At 40.6% G+C, this 25,674-nt stretch overlaps 1 protein-coding gene across 1 annotated transcript in view; it reads left to right on the forward strand.

Annotated features, from left to right (window-relative positions):
- Positions 1–25,333, forward strand: part of DTWD2 (DTW domain containing 2) — a 41,318-nt gene extending 15,985 nt beyond the window's left edge. Inside the window, exons 2-6 of the mRNA XM_004586595.3 lie at positions 3,047–3,137; positions 5,413–5,507; positions 5,735–5,927; positions 21,990–22,118; positions 24,650–25,333. Coding sequence (XP_004586652.3) covers positions 3,047–3,137; positions 5,413–5,507; positions 5,735–5,927; positions 21,990–22,118; positions 24,650–24,820 — 679 coding nt within the window. The 3' untranslated portion in view covers positions 24,821–25,333. The remainder of the gene's footprint in view (positions 1–3,046; positions 3,138–5,412; positions 5,508–5,734; positions 5,928–21,989; positions 22,119–24,649) is intronic.
- The last annotated feature ends 341 nt before the right edge of the window (positions 25,334–25,674 follow it).

Consider the following 25,674-nt stretch of genomic DNA (forward strand, 5'->3'; position numbering starts at 1 on the left):
ATAGTATTGGGATGTAACCATGTAAATTGTCTGATTATATTAGACAAACAGTAGTTTTTACTTGATTTTTCTATTGTGTTTTGCATTAATTCTTTGGATTTAGCTTGCACTTCAAAAAAATTTTTTTACTTGAATGTCAGAGTTACAAAAAGAGAGGGGGAGAGACAGAAGGAGGGAGAGCTTCCATCTGCTTGTTCACCTCCCAGATGGCTGCAGTGTTCTGTGCTGGCCTGCTGTAAAGCTGGGAGCCAGGAACTTCTGGGTCTCCCACATGGGTGCAGTGACCCACAGATCTGTGGCCTCCTTTGCTGCTTTCTTAGGCCATTGGAAGGGAGCTGGATTAAAAGTGGTGCGTCTGGGACTTGAACTGGTGCTCACAGGGGGTGTTGACACTGCAGGCAGAGGATTAGCCTGATAAATTGTCAGCCCCAGTTTATACTTGTAAGAAACTTAAAAATCAGAATCAGAGGTTTTTAGAATTCATCCCTCAGTGTGATCATCCTTTTCCTGAATGAGAAATCTTTTTTTTCTTTTAAAATGCTTATTTTAATTTCTTTTTGTTTATTTGAGAGATGAGGAGAACGTGAGTGAGTGTACCACACCTGCTGATTTATTTTGCAAATGCTCACGACACCTGGGGCTGGGCCAGGACTGAAGTTGGGACCCTGGAACTGCATTCAGGTCTCCCCATGGGTGGCACGTGCCCATGCCCCTCGGCTGCATTCAGGTCTCCCCATGGGTGGCACGTGCCCATGCCCCTTGGCTGCATTCAGGTCTCCCCATGGGTGGCACGTGCCCATGCCCCTCGGCTGCAATCCCACTGCTTTCCCAGGTGCATTATCAGGAAGCTGGGCCTGGGCTGGCAAGCAGATGGGATGGCAGCACTGCAGGTGCAGTGGGTTACTACTGTGTCATAATGCTGCCCCCAGGATGGGGTTTAGAACAGTCTCATAGCAAGTCAGAAAGGAGTGTTACACCGGGGCATGAATCATCAGATGCAGGCTCTAGATGTCTTCTTTGAGTGACAGGAGCCCAGTTACTCTTCAGTCATCACCTGCCACCCAAGGTCTGCATTTGTGGAAAGGAAGAGCCAGGATTTGAACCCGTGTTCTCTGATAGAGAATGTGGGCGCCCTCATCCTCAGATGAATGCCTGCCCCAAGCAGCCTGTCTCCTAGCTGACCTTCCTTTGCCTGTCAGCGGTGCTCACTGGGTGTTGTTCTGCTGTGTTTACTCTTGCATTTTCTCGGAGGAAAGGCAGTGTGGGCACAGCAATCAAAGGTCACTGAAAGCTGGTGTTTTGGTTGTTCTTGAGCCGAGTCGCTTGTCCACCCCAGGTTCACTGGGGAAGTGGGATGGAGTCCTGTTGTGCAGCACCCTTCCAGCTCTGCCTGAGGGAGCGTCTAAATAACCACGAGACTCACAGTGTCTTGCAGGCGTCAGTAGCTATAACAGGTATTTGAGCCAATTTATCTGAACTTTGTAGTTTATGAACATAAGCATTTTCCATCTCAGGCTATTACTGCACATCATTAAATACGAGGAAAAGTGTTGACAGTGGTCAATTGTGTGGTAGTAAGTATGCTCGTGCAAGTCCCTCTTTTTTTAAACATTTTATTATTATTATTATCATCTTATGATACAATTCCATAGGGTCCTGGCATTTCCCTTATCCCCTCCCCAATTCCCTCTCCCCCATCTAGTTGCTCTATGTCTAGTTCCTCATAATATAGCATTGATTTTATTTATTTATTTATTTATTTTTAAGATTTATTCATTTATTTTGAAAGAGTTACAGAGAGTGAGAGAAAGAAAAAGATCTTCCATCTGCTGGTTCACTTCCCAGATGGTCACAGTGGCCAAAGGAACCAGGATCTTCATCTGGGTCTCCCATGAGGGTAGCAGGGGACCCGACGTTTTGGCATTCTTCCACTGCTTTTCCAAGGCCACTGGGAGGCAACTGGATAGGAAGTGGGATATCTGGGACACAAACCAGCAGCTGGAAAGGATAATAATGTTACAGGCAGCAGCTTTACCTGAAACACCACAGTGCTGGCTCCCAGGCATTCTTTTTTTTTTTTTATTTTCCTTGCAGCCATGTATTCATTTTTTTTTATTAATTATTTTGCATTATGTGACAGTTTCATAGGCTCTGGGAATCCCCCCACCCAGCATTGACTTTTATACAGGTGTAATGATAGGTCATGTCAGTCTGTGATGAAACTTTTATTCCCATAATGTCTGGGTCTTTACCTTCAGCTTTCATATCAAAAACACCCATTCCCAGTGTAGTAGTTAGAATAGCTAAATATCTGTGTTTATTTATGATTCCTTGGGAAGGACGCAGGGAGCTGCTCACTGTTTCCCTGGGGATGAGATGACCCCAGTTGGGAGGACTGAAGAGGGAGAGACTCTGCTATCCAGTCTATATGTTTTCCTAAGTGCAACAGTTACTTAAATCATTGTAAAACACCAGCTAACTAAAATGAAAATGAAGCAGGCAGTAGCAAAAGGAGATTCAGTGAGTAAGGCGGAAACACTGGGCGTTAGTTTCTAGACAAGGGCAGTCCTGTCCAGCTCTCTTTGGGATTTTGTATACAGTTGGAAAGCTTTTTGTATTGACTGATGGTTGAGTTTAACTACTGTTTTTTCTAAATGGTAATCACATTCCAACATTTTATTATCCTATTGTTCCCCCAACTTGAGATGATGTAGAAGAATTGGTAGGCTTGTGTTTGACTTGCGCTTGCTCTAGAATGCAACAGTGGTTTCTAAGTCTCTAAGTGGACCGTGGTGACATTAATATTTTCCTACTAGAGATAGCTGAGACTGTTTCATTATACTTTGATTTATATGCATAGTAAATAATTTTCTTGAATCTTTTCCCAAATTCTCATGTCTGAAGTCTGAGTGATTAAATGTTGTCTTGTTTTTTTTTTTTATTTTGAAAAGAAGGTGGTCTTGACAAACTTCTTTATATATTCAAGTAGGATTATGTATCACTGTATTAAAAAAATTGACAGTTTTTTCCCCTTTTTACTCTTCAGCCGACCTCAGAAAGTGTGTTTGTGTCCATTTCTACCAGTTCACCCTCTCCACATCTCTACTGACTTGTACATAATTCAGCATCCTGCAGAGGTAAGATTTTGTAATTACCAGATAAAAGTCCTCATCCCCCTGCTCTTATTTCTTGCTGAAAACACATTTCTTAGAGGACTTATTTATTTGAAAGAGTGACAGAGAGAAAAGGTACAGGGAGGGTAGGACAAGGAGATAAAACCTTCCATCCTGCATCTGTGGGTTCCCTTCCGAAATGTCCAAATAGCAGAAGCCAGGTCAAGCTGAAGCCAGCAGCTAGGACCACCCCCTGGGCCTCCCAAGTGCGCCAGCCACCATCTGCTACTTTGAGACACGTTTGCAGGGAGCTGGATTGGAAGCTGAGTAGCAAAGGTAAGAACTAGAATGTATTGTTGGCATTCCATATGGTGGCTAAACCTGCTATAGTGCCTGCTCCTGGAAATAAATTGTTTGCCTCTGGGGGAAAAAGTTTCTTTCATATGTTAAGCATATGTTTTAAAGAAAGGTATTTCTTTTATAGAAATTTAGAATTATAATAATCTTGGATAAAGGAAATAGGAGTTTTTGTGCCTAAACAGCTAAGAAAATAAACAGCTGTGAATAAGCAGCTTTTTTGAATTTGGTCCTAGGCTGTATTCCTTCTTGCTAAAGTAGAAATAACTCTGGCACTTCAGTCTTACAAAGTCAATGTACAAATAAAGTTCTGATTGCCTTTAGGTGAATAGAAGAAACATGTATATTTTATAATAAATGCTATTTATATAAAAGGGGTTTTATTACAAAACTTTTTATTTTTATTGGAAAGACAGATGAGAGTTACGGAGAGAAGACAGATGGAAAGATCTTCCATATGCCAGTTCACTCCGCACGTGGCTGCAACGGCCAGAGCCAGCAGTGGGGGAGTGGGGAGTTCTTAGAGAGACCAATCTTTCATCCACTGGTTCATACCCCAAATAGCCCCAAAAAGCCAAGGCGGGGCCAGGAGGTTGAAGCCAGGAGCCAGCGCTGCTTCTAGGTCTCCCATGTTCTGCTACTTTTCCAGGTGCATCAGCAGGGACCTGGTTCAGAAGTGGAGCAGCTGGGACTCAAAGTGGTGCCTGTATGGGATGCTGGCATCACAGGTGGTGGCTTTACCCACTGTACCATAGTGGTGGTATCATAATCCCAACAAGAATGATAGTTTCCATGTTGGAAAACTAGGATTGTGACTGAAGGAGAAAGGGAGTCAGGTAGAGAGGGAAAAGGCAGAGAGAGAGAAATAGTCAAGTTGATGTTGTTGTTTTCATAAGGATCACCATGTTCTCCACCCTCAGGTTGCTTCCCATCCTTTGTATTCTTGGGCAGCAGGGCCATTAATTCGGCTCACATGAAAGGGGGTGACCTGGAGTAGGAAGTCTTTATATTCTTTTAGAATTCTCCTGTAAAGAAGACTGGTCCTTTCTTCTCCGTTTATTTTTGTGTTATTTATTTATGTCAGCCTGAACTCTGAGTTATAATCCAACCCTGTGTTATTTGTTGTGTCGCTCATACTGTTGGAGTTTTTGCCATCAGGAGTGCTTAATGGGTTCGTGTCCCAGCTGCTCCATTTCCCATCCTGTAATATGCTGCATAGTTGTGATTTTTTTTTTAGCACTTATGTTTTTTTAAAGATTTTTCTGTTTTGATTGGAAAGGAAGTTTTACAGGGAGAAGGGGAGACAAAAAGATCTTTCATCCTCTAGTTTACTTCCCAAATGACTGCAGTGGCTGCAGCTGAGCTGATCCAAAGCTAGGAGCCAGGAGCTTCTTCTGGATCTCCCACAGGCGTGCAGGATTGCATGGCTTTGGGTGATCCTTCACTGTTTTCCTAGGCCACAAGCAGGGAGCTGGATGGGAAATGGAGCAGCCAGGACATGAACCCATCCCCATATTGGATCCTGGTGCTTGCGGGTGAAGGATTAGCCTGTTGAGCCATCACACTGGCCCCCACTTCCTTTCTTTCTAGGCATATACATCTGGGCAGTTATATTCAAGTTGACATAGTACAAAATGTAGTTACTATTGAAATAAAAAGCTTATCAGAAATAAGTAATTTAGTTAAACACATGTACATTTTAAATAATCGTAGGCATTGTATAGATTGCTGTTTGACCACTAAAATACTCAAAAAGAATGAAAAGCTATACTGCAGGATGCTTACTAAGAATAAGTTGAGAAAATTCACCTTCATTTAGAAGTTCAACTGTGGTCTTTACTGAAAGGTTAGTGGAAGTTACATATGAAGTGATGAAACAAATGTTGATCATTGAGGTTTTTTAAGAATATATTTCAGTAAGAATCTGTGTTTTAATTGAAAGGAAAGCAAAGTGTTGCGGACGGTTCCTCTGCTGGCAGCGTGCCTCCCTAAGGACAAGTGTAAAGTCAAAGTCGGCCGTCGCTTCAGCGAGGAAAGGTAAATTAACTGGTAGGGCAATTGGAAATAGTTATGCAGAGGGGAATCTTGGTGGAGAGCAATCCTGAAGGTTGGGAAACTTAGAGTATGGTGGCAGAATTGTGCCTTGTCCAATAAGTTACATGAAGTGGCAGAGGTAAAATGTTACTAGGAAATTTGGTAATGAAAATAAAATTTTTTTGCCCCCACAAGCTAATGAAGATACATGTAAAAATGTTTATTTTTAGAGATCCTGAACTTTCTGCTGTTTGCCGGAGGTCTGGTACGTTAGTGTTATATCCAGGGGCGGAAGTTACTGATTTGGAAGAGTTTATGTTAGATTGTCCTGTTTATCCGTCCACAATCATCATCATTGATGGTACATGGAGCCAGGCGAAGGATATTTTCTATAAGAATTCCTTGTTCCGTCTTCCCAAACAGGTAAACCAATATTTTAATAGATAATACAAATTTGTGATTATGTATGTTGTTTATATTTTCTGAGATGGGCTATACATATACTTTTTTCTATGTAAATTGTATAATGTTTGTGTGAGCATGTGTGAACTCGCTTGTGTGTGCTTAAATTTATTTACATTTATGTAATTAGAAAAGTTTGGATTTGTCATCTCTCCTTAATTCCTGGTATAAAGCTTTGCTATATATTCACTTTATTGAAACCCCTTAACATTTAATCTGAGAAGTCTTTCTATGTCTATTAGTGTTTTTTGTTAACAAGCGTTAGTTTTAAATGTTTTTATTTGATTACTCAGTTATTAATTCTTAGTAGGACTGACATGAAATATTTTTTTTGTCATTCCTAATTATAACACTGTGATTTGGCTTTCAGCTTTTTGATGTGCTTAGTTATGATGACTAACCCTCTGGTGTTCCTGGAATGAATTCTGCAGAGTCGACAATTAAAACTTTGACTAATTGCTGAAGCTTACACTTTATTTAATGATGTTGAATTTTAATATTCTTCTTGTACTTTTTTGAGTAGGTTTGGGTCCTGAATTAACGCTAATTTTGAAGATTAATTGGAGCTGTTTAAATATTTTTTTTCCTGTGGTCTGGAGTAATTTAAATATTACAATTTCCTGTTACGTAAAAATTAGATGGAACGCATTGGTGAAAGCACCTGGTTCCAGTCACTTAAAAAAAGTTAGCTTTAAGTCCTTTAAAATGCTTCTGTGGGAATCCGTGACGCTTTACACTTACGCTTGGGTCGGTTTTAGTAACATATTTCTCTAGGGCATTCTGTTTTTTCGTGTAAGTTAGCAGATTGGTTGCCATTACGTATACACATTTTGAAATACTCAATTTCACCCAGATGTGTTCTTTCTTGTTTCTAATCATAGATATATACACACACGTACTTCCTTCACTGAGCTTTTTAAATGGCTATTATAGGGGCCTGGCGGCGTGGCCTAGCAGCTAAAGTCCTCACTTTGAAAGCCCCGGGATCCCATATGGGCGCTGGTTCTAATCCCGGCAGCTCTACTTCCCATCCAGCTCCCTGCTTGTGGCCTGGGAAAGCAGGTGAGGACGGCCCAATGCATTGGGACCTTGCACCCGCGTGGGAGACCCGGAAGAGGTTCCAGGTTCCCGGCATCGGATTGGCGCGCACCGGCCCGTTGCAGCTCACTTGGGGAGTGAATCATTGGACGGAAGATCTTCCTCTCTGTCTCTCCTTCTCTCTGTATATCTGACTTTGTAAAAAAAATAAATCTTAAAAAAAAAACTGGCTATTATACCCAGCCTGTTGTAGCCACTGTTCTGCACCATACTTGGGAGATGAACTTTTTAGAATCTGTATATGTGATGTAATATGATATAGATATGTACCTAATTTCCCTTAATATAATCCCTCCAGATTCTTTGATGTTGCACATGATAGGATTTCATATTTTAATGCCTGAATATACTCCATTGTGCATATATACATTTTTTTGTCCATTTGCCAGTTAATGGGTACTTGGATTATGTCCATATTTGACTGTTGTGAATGTTGCTGCAGTAAACATAGGTGTCAGATGATTTTCCAGCCTATTTCCTTTGAATATATACCCAGTAGCAGAAGTGCTGGAGCATATGGTAGTTCTGTTTTTAATTTTGAGAAAGCTTCATTTTGCTCTTCTTAGTGGTTATACCAACTTACATATTCAGTAGCAGTATGTTTCCTTATTTTCACATCCATGCCAACATTTGTTGTTTCTGAGTTTTGATGATACTGTTTCTGAATTTTGAGGTGAACTCTGACTGTTTTGATTGGCGTTTCCCTGATAATTTTCCATGTGAAGATTTTTTTCATGTGCTGGTAACCTATTGTATGTCTTATTTTGAGAAATGTCTTCAAACATTGAGGTGCTAAGCGTTTATTATCTGTGTGTTCTCGATGGGAACTGTTTTCTGTCATGATTGCCAGATATTCTCTATCTTTTTAGAGGTTGTCTTTTCACTTTGTTGCTTGTTTGATGTGTAGAAGGTTTCAAGTTTATCTATAAAATCTTTGTCTAGACCAATGATGTGATGTTTTTGTCTAGAGGTTTTAAATTTCTGGTTCTTACACCTGAAGTCTTTGCTCTGTATCTGGTTGATTTTCATGTGTGTTGAGACATAGGTTCTGTTTAATTCTTTTGCATGTGGGTAACTAGTGTTTTTTGAAAAGTACTTACTGAATTGATTGTTCTGTTCACACTTAATCAGTTTTTGTTACCTTATATTTTATTTCTGTTTCTCTGTTACTTTGTAAGATTTCTGCTATAATAATGTCTGTGGATTGGGTTAGATCCTCCCCTTACTCCCACGCTGGACTCTCAAGTGCACAGGGTGTTGATATTTAGAGATGGGAGCTCGAGAGTGGAGCTCTTATGATGGGATTGGTGCCTGTCCTAGAGGCTTGCTGTTGTGTGTTTGAATGGGCTCCCTGACGCTTTCCTAGTAAGCTGGACACTCTTACCAGGACACTATCCATGCTGGTATCCTTGTTGTAGACTTCTGACCCTTTAGAACTGGGAAAGTTAATATCTTCGCTAAGCCTGTAGATCCGTGATCATTTATTACAATGGCAGAGTCAAGGCAGGTACTGATGTCCACTATTGAATTAGTGAGTTCTTTTGTTTAATGATAGATACAGGGAAGGAATTTGGTTGTATTTCTTCCTGGTATGGTTTCTTTATATCCTTTCATTCTGGGATGAAATTTTAGAATGCCTGTGGTACTGCTTTGACTTTATAAGTATCATGATTTATTTCTATCCATGGATTATCCTTTTTAAATTCTCAGATGTAACATTTTTGGTTACTGTTTTATTTTTCTGATTTTAAAGAGTGGTAATAAGAGAGCATTGATTAATATTTTGAATAAACTTATGAATTGCTAGCCTATGAATACAGAGTGCTTTTTAGGTATATAAACTTTAAATTTATTATTAGGCTTGTTAATTGCATTTCCTTTTGTGCTTATTTTTCCCTTTTTGAAATTTTTCTTTTTTTTTTTTTAAAGATTTATTCATTTTATTACAGCCAGATATACACAGAGGAGGAGAGACAGAGAGGAAGATCCTCTGTCCGATGATTCACTCCCCAAGTGAGCCGCAACGGGCCAGTGCGCGCCGATCCGATGCCGGGAACCTGGAACCTCTTCCGGGTCTCCCATGCGGGTGCAGTGTCCCAAGGCTTTGGGCCGTCCCCACCTGCTTTCCCAGGCCACAGGCAGGGAGCTGGATGGGAAGTGGAGCTGCCGGGATTAGAACCGGCGCCCATATGGGATCCTGGGGTTTTCAAGGTGAGGACTTTAGCCGCTAGGCCACGCCGCCAGGCCCTAAAATTTTTATTTTCATGATACAGTTCCATAGGTGCAAAAATTTCCATTCTACTCTCCCCATTCTCCCTATTCTCCTCTCTTTTCCACTGTGTTATTACAATAGGACAGTCCTTCAGCAACAATCACAAGTCCATCATTTTCCGTGTAAGGGTATCGTGACATTGTAGGTGTAGATAATAGTAGAGTGTTCAGCATCTTCTTGTCAAGAGATACTTAACAGTTTCACTGAGGGTCCATCTTTTATTCCGGAATAGAGATGCATACTGTGCTGTATCTTCCTTTCTCAGTGAGCTAGTCTCCATTATACCATTCCTCTAGATGAATGTGTTCTATACATGTTTACCTATATACCTATTGATCTTGTATTTTGCATGAAGATTGCTGTGTATCAAGAGAACATACAATGTTTGTTTTTTTGGGATTGGCTTATTTCACTGAGCATAATGGTCTCTAGTTGGGACCATGTTGCTGCAAATGGTAGAGCTTCATTCTTTTAAAGGCTGGGTAGTATTCCATAGAGGAGATGTAACATGGTTTCTTTATCCATTTCTCCTTCGATGGGCATCTGGGTTGTTTCCATGTCTTTGCTATTATAGATTGTGCTGCTTTAAATATGGGATTATAGATCATGTTTTCATATGCAGATTTCATATCCATTGGATCGATTCCCGGAAGTGGAGTAGCTGGGTCATGTGGTAGATCAATTTTCAGTTGTGTTATCTGTGCTGGTTTTATTTTAACTGAAATTATTTTGACAATCTTTACATAGTTGATTAGGGCACAAAGGGTCAACGGCTACACGAGAGTGGGTAAGGCCATTGTTTCCACGTTATTATTATTGTTATTTTTTTTCTGTATCTGGGGTAAGGGAAAAGAAAGAGGGAGAAGCCCCACCCAGCCTCCCACCCATCCCAGGTCCCTGATGTGGGGCATGCTCTGAGGGTCCTGCTCAAGTGGTTTTGATAGCTCAACAGTTCTGACTTGCTGTCAGTCTCGCCACTCCAAGCACAATGAAATCTCTCCAGAATGCACTGGCTGACACTTCACCTTAGAGTCTTCATTTGCCCGGATTTTCACTGCCATCTGTGCGTATTTTTGATCGCTGGACTATTAGACACTGGAGGCAGTGTGTGAGCAACTTGTCTGCTGTGTGTTAGTGGTTTACTGCTTTACCTTCGTTGTGCATTCAAGTTAATAATCCAAATGAATACTGATTCTCTGGTAGCAAAAAGTAAAAATCTAGAAAGAAAATTTAAATCAATTTTTGCCCAAGTTTCCCAAATTATAAATTATTTACTTTATTAATTGGGGTTTTATTCTAAATGCAGTTTTCTTTGCCAGACCCTCATAAGCATTCCTGATACTTTGCATAGGCTTGGCTTTTTTTTTGTTTTATTAATTATTATGCATTATGTGACAGTTTCATAGGCTCTGGGAATCCCCCCACCCCTCCCCACGCCCCATAGGCTTGGCTTTAGCTGTTGTCGTTAGTTGATCAATTCACTTTCTGTAGTAATATAAAAATTTTTGCTGCAAATATGTGGGAGAAAAAAAATCTCAGAAAGGAAACAGATTGTTGTTTTTCCTCCTAATAAGGAAGTAACTGCATGTGGTTGCTTATATAGTTGAGGGATGATAGAATTGTAAATTAAACTCTTTACAGTTTGGTCTTCTCTGAATCTTGAATTCTAATATGTCCAGACCATTTGGCAGTGAATCTCTTCCTTCAGAGAATTCTGTGTGTAAGACCCTGACATTTGCTAGGAATAAGTCCAAGGTGAATGTGGAAGTGTTTGTAGAGGCTCCTGGCTTTCTTCATAAGCATATTTCCTTGGAGTGTTTTCATATCTTTCCTCTGCCGTTTTTAAAATGTCCTCTAAAGCTGCATTTCTCACTTGATAGGCACAGCACTTTTGTGAACACTCACTGGCTGAGGTATTTTGTTGTGTTTTGTTTTTAACATTGTTTACATAGTTGAGAGGAATGCATGTGCATATGGGCCTCTGATCAAGGTGGGTAGGGTCAGGTATGGAAGAAGGTGAGTGGGACCATTTCAGTCTGCAAAGGAGGAGAGAGAGAGGGCTACTCCTTGCTGTCAAATTTTATCAGTATTCCTGGTGGAGGACAGTCCTTTGATGACCCTGTAGAGACCCCAGTGTGGGGAACAGTGTTCCAGGGGTGTTTTTGAGTAGTTTTGATAGTTCTGAAACATTGTCAGTTTCATGCTCCAGGGTTGAGAAAAATCTTTCCAAGGTCTGCTGGTTGACAGAGTCCACCTTAGTGCATGCACAGTCCCAGAGCATGCTGCAGAGCTTGGCCAGGATTATTCAGAGCGTTCTGCTTTCCTTCCTATGACCAGGTAGCTGCCGTCCCCTGCCGGCCTGGATCATCTGGCCCTCCCTTCTTGTGCAGGTGGAAAGCCAGGCTTAGCTGTGCAGGAGCAGAATGTGAAGCCATGTGCCATGGCTTCTCTCTCATGCTGTTGTCTGTGGTCTAGCAACCTGGGACTGTGGATGCGGGGTTCTCAGAGGTTCCACCTCTGAACTCCTCAGAGCCTTCCTTTCAGCCAGATCCTCAGCAGGTGTTCTGGAGGAGGAGAGGAGCACTGACCATTCCTGGGAATGTGCTCGTCGACTGTGCAGAAATAAACTAATGCTTAGACAGCTGATGTGCATGTAGCACACATAGATGCGTGGGTCCGGACCTCCAAGGCAAATACATTTTATGTGCAGTTTGGGTATTTTAAAAATTGTTCGTCAGTGTGTGAAGTTTCTTTTATATTTAGCTTAGATTGTTAGGAGTGATTTATATCTGGCATGAAATGTTTTGTTTTTAAATGCTTAGAATTCAAAACAATTTTTTTGCCTACTTTTTCTTGGCATTCACTGAATTGATTGCTTTTATTATTATCTTCCCAAAACAATCAGTCCTCAAGAATAGATTAAAATTAGTGTATGTATTTTCCTTTGTTCTCAATCTAAGAATCATCATGGTGTCACCCTTTTACTTTGTTTATCAAATGAAGTGATTTTGGCTATTAACAGCCATGTCAGTGGCACTAAAGCACTGTGTGGTGTGGGGTGTTGGTCACTGTCTGTTGTACAGCCTGGACTCGCGCATGTCGCACGTTTTCGTTTCCAGCAGTAAGAACTCCTGAGCTCTTTGTTAGGGATGCTCCTTCCTTAACGAGACTCCTCAACTCTTGACCAGTTGTAGAATCTGTGCTTCCTTTGTTTTCATGTGTTTCTTCCGAGCTGTTCCCTCAGAACCACTGACAATCAGAATCGCTTTAAAGTAATAATTTTCTATCTGGAGTTGAGAAAAGTGACTGGGTTCAGTCAGTCATCCTCGGTGGGTGGTATGTGAAGCCTGATTATTTTCTAGAATGAGAATATGAAGTACAAAGAAGACTATTTAAGATTGGGCTTTAAAGGATTGTTGTGTGTATTTATTTGTTTAAAAATGTATTTATGTATTTGGGAGTTAGAGCAAGAGAGAAAAAGTGAGAGTGAGTGTACACCTGCAACGATTGGAGAACAGCTTCCCTGTGCTGGATCACTCCCCAAATGCTTACAGTGGCTGAGGAGCTGTAGTCTAGTCTCCTGCAAGAGTTACAGACCCCCGAATAACTGAGCCATCATGGCTGTCTCCTGGGGTTTGCTCTGCCAGGAAGCCAGGCACTAGTGGAGCCTAGTACCACACCGAGGAGCTCCAGGGTGGATGCCAAGTATCTTGAACTAAATGCCCTGATGCTCAGGGAAAAGATGTGAAAACAGAGGGGGCTAAGGCTGTGTTTCCAGAGAAGCTAAAGGAAAACTAGGGGGTTTTGTCTCTTGGGAGCAATCAAAGAGGGTGTCACAGATATGGGTGGCCACTGAGAACAGCTGGAATGATGACTGAAAGAACCTGCTAACTGTGCTCCCAGGGTGCTCATTGCTACTTTGCCGTCTTAAGGGACAGGTGGGTTCGAAACCCCACAGTGTGGCTCGGGAAGGCACAGAAGGACAAAGAGTCAAAGCAGAAAGCCGCTTTGAGTGGTTTGTGAAGAAATGCAAGGAGATGGAAGGTAGATGGAATTGGGTGAGATTTTGAGGAGGTATTTTTTTTTTTTCTGGAGAGATTTAAGCAGTTAGAACACCTATAGAGAGGAGTTATGGAGAAAGGTCACTTGTAGCTTGGAGAGGAAGGACATTTGCTGGTAATCATATTTCTGAAACAGCAAATAGGCAGAGCAAAGCTCCTAGAACATTATTTAACAAGCCTTTTTATGTCATATGTTTTTTATTTCTTTGTATACATATCTAGGAGTGGCATTTCTGTGTGTTTTATTTAGCTCTGGAAGAGGACTGCCAAGCACTTGTCTGAAGTAGTTGTATCATTTTGTTCCCCATCAGTGTGGTGTCAACATGCTTCTGATTGTTCTGTGTCCTTGGTGACATTTGTCAGTGTTTTGAATTCCAGCCTTTTTGATGGCAGTGTAGCGGTATCTCACTGGTTTTAATTTGCATTTACAGTTCTTTTGTGGTTAGTGATGTGGAACATCTTTTTGTATTTTATTTGCCATCTGTATTTCTACTGTGTGAAGTGTCTGTCCTTTCCTGTTTTTGGAGTAGGGGTTGTTTATTATTGAATTGCAACTTTTAAATATATTCTGCAGATTCTTAGATTTATGAGTGTATATTAAAAACATTTTCTCCTAATCTGTGTGTTGCCTTTGCAATTTTAATATTGATTTGGAAGAGCGTAAGATTTTGATTTCATTGAAGTTGAGTTTCTTTTTTTTAATGATTGGTTTTGACATCATATTTTCATTAGTGTTAAGCTAGAATAATTTATTTTCTTGCTTGTCTAAAAGCTTGTACATGTTTTCTGAATGTTTGAGGTCAGAAGTTTAAGCTAAAAGCAGTTGTGTCTTTATTTGATCACTAGTAATTTTTTTGGTTATTCTGGTAGCCCCAACTATTCTGTTAGGGAGGCTTATAAGACACTTTATTTACCTATGAAATATTAGTGCCTTGACACCTTTGGTCTTATGGGCTTCTAGGCGTCTCTGAAGGCATTTAGCGTTTTGAGGCAACTTCATATTTGTATAATCAATTACTGCAACTTTTAATGAGCTGTATCACTTACTGACAAGTGTTAAGCCTCTCATTGTGTACATTCTTTTAGAGAAGTCTATTATTCAGAGATGTCTTGCACAGTCACAGTTGAGAGTAGGCTGTGGGCAGCGCCATTCACACTGTGGTGTCTCTTGGAACAGCTGTCACATTTGGCAGAGGTAATGCTGGAGAAACACCATATTAAATTGATCCAGCAGAAACAATGAATTGAGAGAAAGAAGAGCTGTTTTCCTAGCAGACTTCTTTGGTATACTTAAGCAGCTGGTTTGATTCTGCAGCATAGGGAGTGCTGGGCAAAACTGCCTCCATCGTGGGGTGATGGCGATTGCATAGTCTGAACAAATGGCTCTAAAAAGACTTGACTGTCTAATAGCTTGCCATACTAATAATGAAATATAAACAAATATAAATGGATTTAGTCAGAGAAAATAATGCATATTTATAAAATTTTTCAGGGCAGGCTTTTGGCCTGGTGTTAAGAAGCCAGTTAGGGTGCTTTTGTACTGGCTCAGCGTGCATGGTTGCATGTTGCCTCTCACTCCTGAGTCTAGCTTGCTGTCAGGGCCGAGCCTGGGAGACAGTGGGGTGCTCAGGTGGGCTCCTGCCCCCACCCTGGCATTGATGGTCCCGTCTCCAGCTCCTGCATTGAGCTCCGTCTCCAGCTCCAAACCCAGTCCTGGCCTATCTGGCTGCTGCAGGTATTTGGAGAGTGAGCTCATGGCTGGGGGCACACGGGCTCTCACTCTGTGCCTCTGAGATAAATAAAGCTTTAAGGACTCCTTAATTAGATGTAGACATTACTAATGAAGTCTTATAATTGATAAAATTGTTACATGAATTTGAAGACTTTTAAAAATTTACTTATTTTAAAGATATATTTATTTTTATTACAAAGTCAGATATACAGAGAGGAGGAGAGACAGAGGGAAAATCTTCCGTCCAATGATTCACTCCCCAAGTGACCCGCAACGGCCAGTTCTGTGCCAGTCAGAAGTCAGGAGCCAGGAACTTCTTCCGGGTCTCCCACGGGGTGCAGGGTCCCAAAGCCTTTCCCACACTGTACAACATGGTGCCAGATGTGCCACTTAGGAGTTCTTGATCTTCTTGCTGTTAGGTCTGGGAGCTATCCTGACCTATTTTGGATGGAACCCCTAGGATGCCATGTCATTGCAATGTACTGAGCCAGAAATAAGTTTGCTCCCAACTTAGAGCATGTGCAGTCCTGTCCCCATAGGCTTTGCCTCACTACACACGATCGTGCCCGATAGGTTTTACTGGGGATAAGGGGAGTTAGGCTGTGAAATCGACCCCGTTCCTGCACTGCTCTTTGAGATCTGCTGCTCTGTCCCTGCTGCTGGTCAAATCAAACAAACCAGCATGACGGGCAGTTCTTTGGGCTCACCTCCTGAGTTCCCCCACAAACTACCCTTCCCACCTGGTTGCTGGTGGAATTCTAGCCACTGGTGGAAATCAGATCACCACTGTCTGAATGCCCTGGGTTATCTGATCACTGCAACACCACTTTCCCATGCTTTCCAGCTGTGTCCACTGCTTTCTGTGTCCTGTCTCCATGTGCCTCTCTGCTGTTGGTCTGTCCTCTCCTGTTTCCTGGAATGTGCTCTTTCTGCTTCACCCTGGCTAATATTTCTTCCTCTGTTTAAATCTGTCCTTACTTTTTTTTTCCTGCCTTCTTGATTCTCCAAAACAATGGTTATCTGTAAAATGATTTATATGACCATTTGCTTGCATCTGGTAGCATTTTAATTGCCTTTCTCTATCCCATGACATTTCTTTGTATAACTTAAAGGTACAAATAAAATGTATTTTAAAAAATAGAGACTTTGTCAATACTCTGATGTGTGAAAATTTATTATATTCTGTATCTAGTCAGTTATACATGAAGAATCAAACTATGTGTTAGCAAGAAGCCATGGTGTTTTACGAAAGGTCTGGTATTTACAACCTGTAATTTTTTTATTGCAACGTGTAATTTTTTATAATGTAAGTGTCCTATACTGTGTGTTGTTGAAAGGATCATAGCAATGTATTGTTGCCCAATACTTTTGTATGTCTTTCTAACACTTTTGGTTTCATAAAATCAAACATGCATTCCATCTGCAGTGGTAGAGGAATCTAAGGGTGTATTTCAATCATTCGTTGGAGAAGATAAACATTTAATCAGAACATCCAAGAAATAAAAATGTTTTATTTTCAGACTGATTTTAAGAAATCATGAGTTTCTGCTTTGTTGTTTCTGTTACATAATATTGTTTGGGAATGTTTTAAACATGTCTCTAAAGATAGAGGTGTAACCTCTAATTACTTCTGTGAATATTAGACACCTAAATGATGCTCACAGCTTGTCCTTAGAGGGTGAAAGAATACAGAACTGAACATTTCTGTGTCTGTAACTATGTCTTTGGTGACAGTATTTGAATCTTTTTCAGAAACTAGGGCTTTAACTCCAGTTAATATGTATCTGGCAAAGTAACTCTTCTCTCTTCTCTGATGTTTCATAACGCGTTCATTCTGTTCTTTCCGGATTTCTTAGATGCCTTTTCTCAGCCTACTGTGGAGGTTTTCTTGCTGTGTCCTCCTGCACGTTGGTATTCTCTTGGCTCTGTCGTAACTTGGCTCCCTCTGTGCAGGAAGGCTGAGTTGAGGGAGGGTCAGCAGCCATCCCTCCTTCCTCCCTCCTGCTGAGCCGCAGCTGCAGTGGTATCCCTTGGTCTCTGCTGTGGTGAGTGCCTGCTGTGTGCCAGGCATTGCTGAGCACTTCATAGGTTAGTTCCTTGAAGCCAGTCTCTGTCACAGGTTGTTAATGTTTTAAGCTCTGAGAGTTCCAGACACTTTCTTGATGTCATGAATTACTGTGTGGATTAAAATTCAAGTGCTGTCAACTCCAAATCGCATGCCCTTCCTTTCTGTGATTTTTTTTTTGTCTCCCAACTTGGGTACATTATTTTCTAAGGTTATAGGACACAGAAGTTTTTAACTGAGTGAAACAACATACATTTTAACTTGTAATTCTTAAAATTAATGTTTTGTTTAGCATATGAACTTACGTGTAGTTGTTTGAAATTTTTGTGAAAGTTCAAACAAAATGTATATTGTGACAAAACTACACATGAATTTCTTTTTCTTTTTTTTTTTTTTAAAGATTTATTTTATTTTTTTTATTACAAAGTCAGACATACTGAGAGGAGGAGAGACAGAGAGGAAGTAGAGCTGCCGGGACTAGAACCAGCAGCCATATGGTATCAAGGCAAGGACCTTAGCCACTAGGCCACGCCGCCAAGCCCAACACGCATGAGTTTCTAATGTCTTGGACCAAAGTGTTTGATTTTTTTTTAAAAGATTTATTGTTATTGGAAAGCTGGATATACAGAGAAGAGGAGAGAGAGAGAGGAAGATCTTCCATCCGATGTTTCATTCCCCAAGTGAGCCGCAACAGGCCGGTGAGCGCCGATCTCTTCCGGGTCTCCCACATGGGTGCAGGGTCCCAAAGCGTTGGGCCGTCCTTGACTGCTTTCCCAGGCCACAAGCAGGGAGCTGGATGGGAAGTGGAGCTGCTGGGATTAGAACTGGCGCCCATATGGGATCCCGGGGCTTTCAAGGCGAGGACTTTAGCCGCTAGGCCACGCCGCCGGGCCCAAGTGTTTGATTTTTAAAGTATCTCTGTGTATATGTTTTATTCCACATGTAGGCCAAGATACTATTTTCTGTAACTGTGAAGATATTGCAGCATTAAAATCAGTAAAACTGCTGTTAGATGGGGTTTCATTTGAATTAATGTTTGATTCACAAGGCATTTTAACTTGCATATTATATAGGCAAGACTAGTGAGTCCTTTTCTAAAATCCTAAATATTTAGGTTTCTACCAAAATGTATAAGGGGTTGTAACCCAATGTGAAAAAGTTTAGATATGTAAATATACTCCACTTGGATGAATTCATTTTCAGAAACTGTTAGAAAAGTACGTTTCTATAGCATTGTTCATCAGATACTTGGATTCACTGTTATTGTGAACTACTTTCTATACTAAAATTTGTTAAAGAGGAAGAAAAAGTTCTATTTTTAAAAGCTATTTTGCTGTAACATAATATATGTATGCCAAGAAATGCATAGAAGTATACAGATAAGTGAATTTTTTTCTTCTGATGACACTGACAACCAACACCAAGAATTTACCCTGTTCCTCCCATGGTTTCTTTTTAAAGTGAGATAGGAGTGTGTTGTCACTATGTGACATGATTCAGTGAAGCACTGCTTATAGCTATATGTGAATGATAGGACAGCCACACAATGTTTATACTGTATGTATAACTACCACAAATAAGGAAAATAGATTTATCTGAATCAGTCTGAATTATTTAGCATAATCTTCTGTACTGGAATCCATTTTGTTGACATGTTAGGATTTCATTTTTTTTTAGTCTGTGCTGCCGAAGTGAGCACAGGATTTCATTTTTTTATCTGACAGATACTTTGTTATTATATGGGCTGCATTTTATTTATCCTGTCAGCAGTTGATGGACGTCTCAGTTTATTCTGTATCTTAGCTACTGTGAGCTGACCAGCTATGAAACATGGGAGCGTAGGCAATTCTTCCATGCAGTGATTTCGTTTCTTACGGATATGTTTGCAAGAGTGGATAATTGGGTCTTACAATAGACTTGTTTTCAGTTCCTGAGAAATGTAAGTACTGTCTTTTAAAATAGTTGTACCAGTTCATATTTCCCCCAGCAGTGTGTAAGAGTACCTTTTATTTCATATCCTTGCCAGCTTTTTTATTTTTTATTTCTTGGATGATAGCCATTTTAATTGGGGTGAGGAGGAGGTGATGTTTCATTGTGGTTTTTTTGTTTTTGTTTTTGAGTAATGCCATTTTTTTCTGAATTTCCTCGATGTCTTCCTTAGTTAACTCTGAGCTTGTCAAAGGCTTTATTTTTTCTTTGCAGGAGAATCTTGTGTAATATTCATTGTGCCTTGGCTCTTATTTTGCTGTTTGTCATTGCGATTCTGATTAGCAGTTGCTTTCCTTAGGGCTGATTTCTAAACTGTGTTTCACATTGCTCTGCAGGGCAGTTTTACTAATTGCAGTAGCCAGTTTGTAGTCACTTGTGCCACTCCCTCCAGTGAGTTTCAGTATCAAGTTCTTGTACTAGGCATCCACCACGGCCTTCATAGCCCAGTTCCTGGCTCACCACTTTCTAACTCTTGTGATCCTGTGCTACGGCTGCACCTTTGCCTGCACAGCTTTTTTCCCACTCCTGGATTGAACTGTGCCTGGGATTATGGAGACACCAGCTGTCTTAAATCACTGGGTTGGCAATGGTGCTGGTCTTGCTGGAGCCTCCTGGCAATTAATTCTGAGAGCCACATGGATCAATTTTGGATGGAACCCGTAGGATGCCTGACTTAGGTGTTGCTTTAAGAACACATAAGCTGTACGTACAGACAACCAACTTCGGGGAAAATCCAAATTGCTGAGGCATCATTTTGAGTCAGCAGGCTTCCCAGATTTGTAAATTAACATAGTATGTATATGTAATCTGAGTGTTGATAGGTGAAAAATATGTTTTTGACAGTATTGGAATCAGCTGTATGATTTCATGGGCGTGAGGAAAAAGTGGAGGCAACTAAGAAACTAAAAATTGGTATTAGTTGTCAGGTTAGGTTCATGCTGGTTTTTCAAAAATTTCTCTTTACTGTAATTGCATCATATGTTCATTTTACCCTTTCATTTTCTTACATTGTTACTTAAGAAAGCAAAGTGCTTTTCACAAATGACTTGCTATTGATGTTGCCTGTGACTTTTTTTTTTTTAAATTAATTGCGTTACATTATGTGACACAGTTTCATAGGCTCAGGATCCAAGGTCATCTAAACAACAGCCAGGAGCCCTGAGCGGTCCGCAGAAACAGAAGAACAGTAAACTTCCTTTCGGATTAGGGAGAGGAGCTTTCTCTGGTCCTTACTTAGTTCCAACTTTGGATCCCCATCCTCTCTTGCAATGACCATCAGGGTAACTCTGGAGGCCCCCCCCCAAAAAAAAGCAAACAAACAAAAAATTAAGATAGACAGAGAACAACAAGGAAAGCTTAGAACCAGGTAGGAAATGGTCAGTGTGGATCCACATATACCTTACTAGGTAGGACACAAAGATTAGTTACTCCTCACTAGGGTTTTGAAGATTTCTCTGCCTGTGACTTTTTAAGAAGCTCCGTTAACAGGTTCCTTTGTGGTCTCACACGGCGTCTCACTGAATCAAGTGTAAGGAAGGTAGACTAGCCCGGAAGTGTAAAATGAGCCATGAGACGAGCACAGTGACACGCAGCTGTCTTGGAGCTTGTGGTAGTGTGACTCGGGCCAGCCTTCTGCTGTGTCCAGCTGGCTACTCTAACTTCTAGAGGGTTGTTTGTGAAAGATACTCTGTAGTCTTCCAGCATGATAAATTTCTAATTCTGGGTTTTCCCTTAGTAAGAAATAAACTCCCTGAAATAGCAAACTGTTTTAAATTCTTTCCCTGGAGAGAATTCTTGAACAAAGTGCAGAGGAAAGAAGTGTGTTTTTGCCGTGGGGGCTGTGTGAGATGCGGTAGGGGAGAAGCTGAGGGACAAGATGCCGCGGGTAGTTAAGTGATTGGAGCCTCACATGATTTTGATGAAACTGGACAATAAAAGAGAATGCCAAATTTATTAAGCTGCTATGAAGTAAGACTAGATATTAGACTATTTCCAATTCTCACATTCATGTAGTTTATGGTAAAAATTGAAATTATTATCAACCCACATATCCTCAACTGTGATTCTGATCAGAGTATGGGCTTTTAATTGAATTTTTTAAGTATGAAATTGCTTGAGTTTTGTTTAATTAATAGGAATTGAAAGCCCAAAAGATTCACATTCACTTTTTTATACAATCAGCCACAGCCTTCAGGTTTCAGTGAAAATACTATCTCTGAGAAGTGTGTGTGTAGTATGCTACCTAGGGATGTTCACACTCTGTGTCTGTATTATGTGCGGGTGTGCGTGGACTGTCAATTTACAGAAGCCAGTACAGAATACACCTGTCAGTTTATACCAAGAAATAGTGAAATAAGTCATAGTATTGAACAAATGGTCAGTTCTCTAAAATGACCGCTGTGCCAACTCTCCTACATAATGTAGAAGTTACATTTGCTCTTCATCCCATTTGGTTGTGTTTGTCTGATTTATCTGTGTGTCCTTGTTGAGTTTTTTTCCCCATGTATTTGTCATTTTTCTGTCTTTTGTAATATGTTTGTTCAGTTCTTTCCCCAGGAATGGAGGCATTAGTCTTTTTACTTGGGATATGTACTAGCCTGTGTATATTCTGGTATATTATTTTGTTAATTGTATGTATAATTATTTCTTTCTACAATTTAACAAGAATGTCAAAAGGATATTGTATCTAAACAATAGTTAGGCTAATGGCCAATTATAGAAAAGAGTAATTACTTTTCAAGAAGCACTCTTTATAATTTTAAGTTTAAAGTCCAATAACATTGTATTATTTTATTTTTGGTTTCAGGTGCAGTTAAAAACTGACATTTCTAGTCAGTATGTAATTCGGATGCAACCAACCAATAGATGCCTTTCTACACTGGAGTGTGCAGCTGTTGCTCTTTCCATTCTGGAGAAAAATGATAATATACGAGAGGTATGTTTATAAAGGAAATAAACCAAGAATTTGGTTATAATTTATCTACAAAATTTAGACATGATTAACTTATTACATTTCTAACTCAAATGATAAGTAGAGGGTATCTGTGGTAGAAACTTAGGTTCTCCTAAACTTCTTTTCCCCTCTTTTCTGTATTAGTTTAACTTTCCAGATTGTGTTATTGAAATATTCATTCTGAGCTTTGTAAACAGCATTTATAGCATGTTAAATTGCATTTAAGTAGCACAACATTGAATAAAATTTTCTGGGCTAGATTTTTCTTCCATGTTTTTTTTAAAGACTTATTTATTTTACTACAAAGTCAGATATACAGAGAGGAGGAGAGACAGAGAGGGAAGATCTTCCGTCCAATGATTCACTCCCCAAGTGAGCCGCAACGGCCAGTTCTGTGCCAATCAGAAGCCAGGAACCAGAAACCTCCTCCGGGTCTCCCACATGGCCCAAAGCGTTGGGCCATCCTCGACTGCTTTCCCAGGCCACAAGCAAGGAGCTGGATGGGAAGTGGAGCTGCCGGGATTAGAACCGGTGACCATATGGGATCCCGGGGCGTTCAAGGAGAGGACTTTATCCACTAGGCCACGCTGCCGGGCCCCCATTTTTTTTTTCTTAAAGTGTGTTATGTTCAACTTTTCTTTTTGTTCTTTTTAATTAAAATTATTTTATATAGCAATTTTTTAGCCTTGTTTTTATTTAAATAGGTGAACTTAATTTCTCATTATCTTTTTCATCCTTAGAATGTCAAAAGGAAACATTTTAGAAGAAAATATTCAATGAATGTGAATGAAGAAGTTATAGTCTTCACTCATTCATTTTATTTAATTTCTAAGAAAGTCTCACTTTTTTTCATTTTCAGTGTTTTTTGAAACGTTGGTGGTTCTTTTTGAAAAATGTACTGATTTGAGAGTTACAGAGAGGTGCATGTGCGCGCATGCCTGTGTGCACACACGCAGTCCCACTCACACTGGTTCTCCATCGTCTGGTTCTCCCTCCATCATCTTGTGCTCTCCCAGGTGCATCAGCAGGAAGGTGGATCCTAAACAGAGCAGCTGGGACTCCACCTGGACAGTCATGGGTTGGCTACCATTTCAGGCTGCAGCTTACCTTCAATGCTACAGTGGAGTCCAAAAACCTTATGTTGATAGGAAAACAAATAGCTAACTCAAACTTAAATTGTTAGGATGTTCTAATAGTTGAAAATGTTGATAAATGTCACCCAAGAAGAGAACTCATAGGTTAATATAAGCATGAAGTCAGCACACAGAAACACACAAGAACACGTGTGCGTACATGGGCATAACTTGACTACTCCTCTCTGCCTTCTTTGCCTGCTCACTTACTCAGTGCTGTGATGACTGTTATAGAGGTGTACTGTCTCCACAATGGAAATCTTGATGTTGGATAAAGTGTAGAGTCCCTGGATTAGTTATCTAAAGAGAACAAAATGACCTCACGAGCGAAGCATGCTAATGAATCCTTGAAGACGGCACGGAGCTGTACTTTTCTCTCCTACCCTAAACGAAGGAAAGCACCAGAGTTAGAGACTTGTTTTGGAAGAAATAGGCTTCAGGGGGCAGGTATTGAATTGTGTCAGTAGCCTTTGTTCTGGATCTGATCAATTTCGTTTTCTCTGTTCTCCCTGAAGAACTCACAAGGGACTCTGGATTGCTGTTCTAAGTGACTAGGTTGTATTCTCAGATGCTTCCTGCTGCACACGCTCCCACGCATCTGGCCAGCCATCTAGCATTTCTGAATAAAAGTATTATTCTTGCTTCAGATGTTACAAGAACTGTGGATGCCTGTGCTGTTGTGTCAATGTGTTCTGTGTGCATTCCCTGCATTTCCCATCTGTTCATGTCAAATTTTACCATCAGGCAACATCAGATCGAGGACCCAACGGAAAGTTCAAGTCTTGAGGGAAGAATATAATGTCCTTTAACTCTGGAAGCATAGAATGTATGTTGGTTCTGGAAGGAGTCTTCTATGGACTTAAAGCTCCTGTTCACACGTCTGAACTGGCTCTGCATTGCAGTTCTGACTGGAGGGTTTAACACTGGCAGTCATGGTGGCAGAAAGGTTATGTGACAAAACACCCCTTGCTACTCTGGTCTGCTTGTTACCAGTGCAGGAAGCTTACTGTGGGATGTGATTGAAACTGAATTAACTAATTGACTGTGCTTGTCTTTGTATTGAAAGGATTCTTTGTGCCTGTCTGTTACAAAGAATTTTAATGGCAGTAAATTTTCATGGTGTTTGAATAAATTAATGTCTAAAACTAAGCTCAGATTTTATTGCCCAGTGGATATCAGTATTTATATCATTTTACTAGAAGACCTTAGTGGAATGTGAGGTGTGAATTTTAAGGCATTATTTATTTAGAAGCCGTGTGTACTTATTAGACTGTCTGTCGCTTTTCCCAGTTGAAGGCCAGCAGTTGTGAAGAGACGCCAGGACCTCTGCTCCGGGAGTGTCGTGACCGTCCACACAACTCTGGGTTCTTTTCTCCACAGGCTTTGCTCCGTCCGCTGCGAGCTCTGTGCTCGTTCCAGCTGCAGCACGGTGCTCAGATCCGCCTCAGCAAGGAGCAGCTCCTGGAGAACGGCTTATATCCCAAACCAATGCCCAAGAACAGACGCAAGCTCAGGAAAATGGAACTGCTAATGAACAGTGTTAAAGTTTAGTCTGTTCCTGTGGTGCTAGTTTACTCGTTTTCAGCTGACCAGACCAAGTGAAGTTGTCCTGCAGTTTAGTTCTTTCGGAAAGCTTTACTGACAGAGGAAGATTCTGGATTGCTGCTGATCTTGTCCAGGAAAAGGACATACAACAAATGTCCATCATAACAACAAAACAGTGTCATGGACTCAGCAAAAAGCAAGACTTTATGCTGTTTTGTTTTCTTTTTAAATGTGCCTCTAAATACAGTTTTACAAATCCAAAATTTTAAATATGATTGGTTATTGACCTGGAATTAAATGGTGCTTCGTTGAAGCAATATCATTTCCATGAATGTTTATGGATAATTTTGAAGTAGACCAAAAATAGAGCACTCCCACATCAGTTTGCAATCTTGTACATGATTTTACAATTTGAAACAAGCTGTAAAAGAAAATAATGATGATCAGATAGTCTAGACACAGCTTGCTCATTTCATAAAATAATTAAGGAAACTTCCAATGTTCTTAAGGGACTAACCTTGAACTATGATTTGTGTTGTGTTAATTGGCCTGATTTTTGAAGAAGTGCATGGAAGGCTGATATGCTGGCTCCACAGGCTAATCCTCCACATGCAGTGCTGACACTCCACATGGGCACTGGGTGTGGTTCTGGCTTCTCTGCTTCTGATCCAGCTCTGTTTATGGACAGGGAAGTAACAAAGGATGGCCCAAATCCTTGGGCCCCTGCAGCCATGTGCGAAACCCAGAAAAAGCTCCTGGCTCCTGGCTTTGGATCAGCTCAGCTCTGGCTGTCATGGCCTTTTGAGGAGTAAATCAACAGATGAAATATCTTTCTCTTTGACTCTTTCTGTAAATTTGCC

Source organism: Ochotona princeps, chromosome 19, assembly GCF_030435755.1.
Source record: "Ochotona princeps isolate mOchPri1 chromosome 19, mOchPri1.hap1, whole genome shotgun sequence".
NCBI lineage: Eukaryota > Metazoa > Chordata > Mammalia > Lagomorpha > Ochotonidae > Ochotona > Ochotona princeps.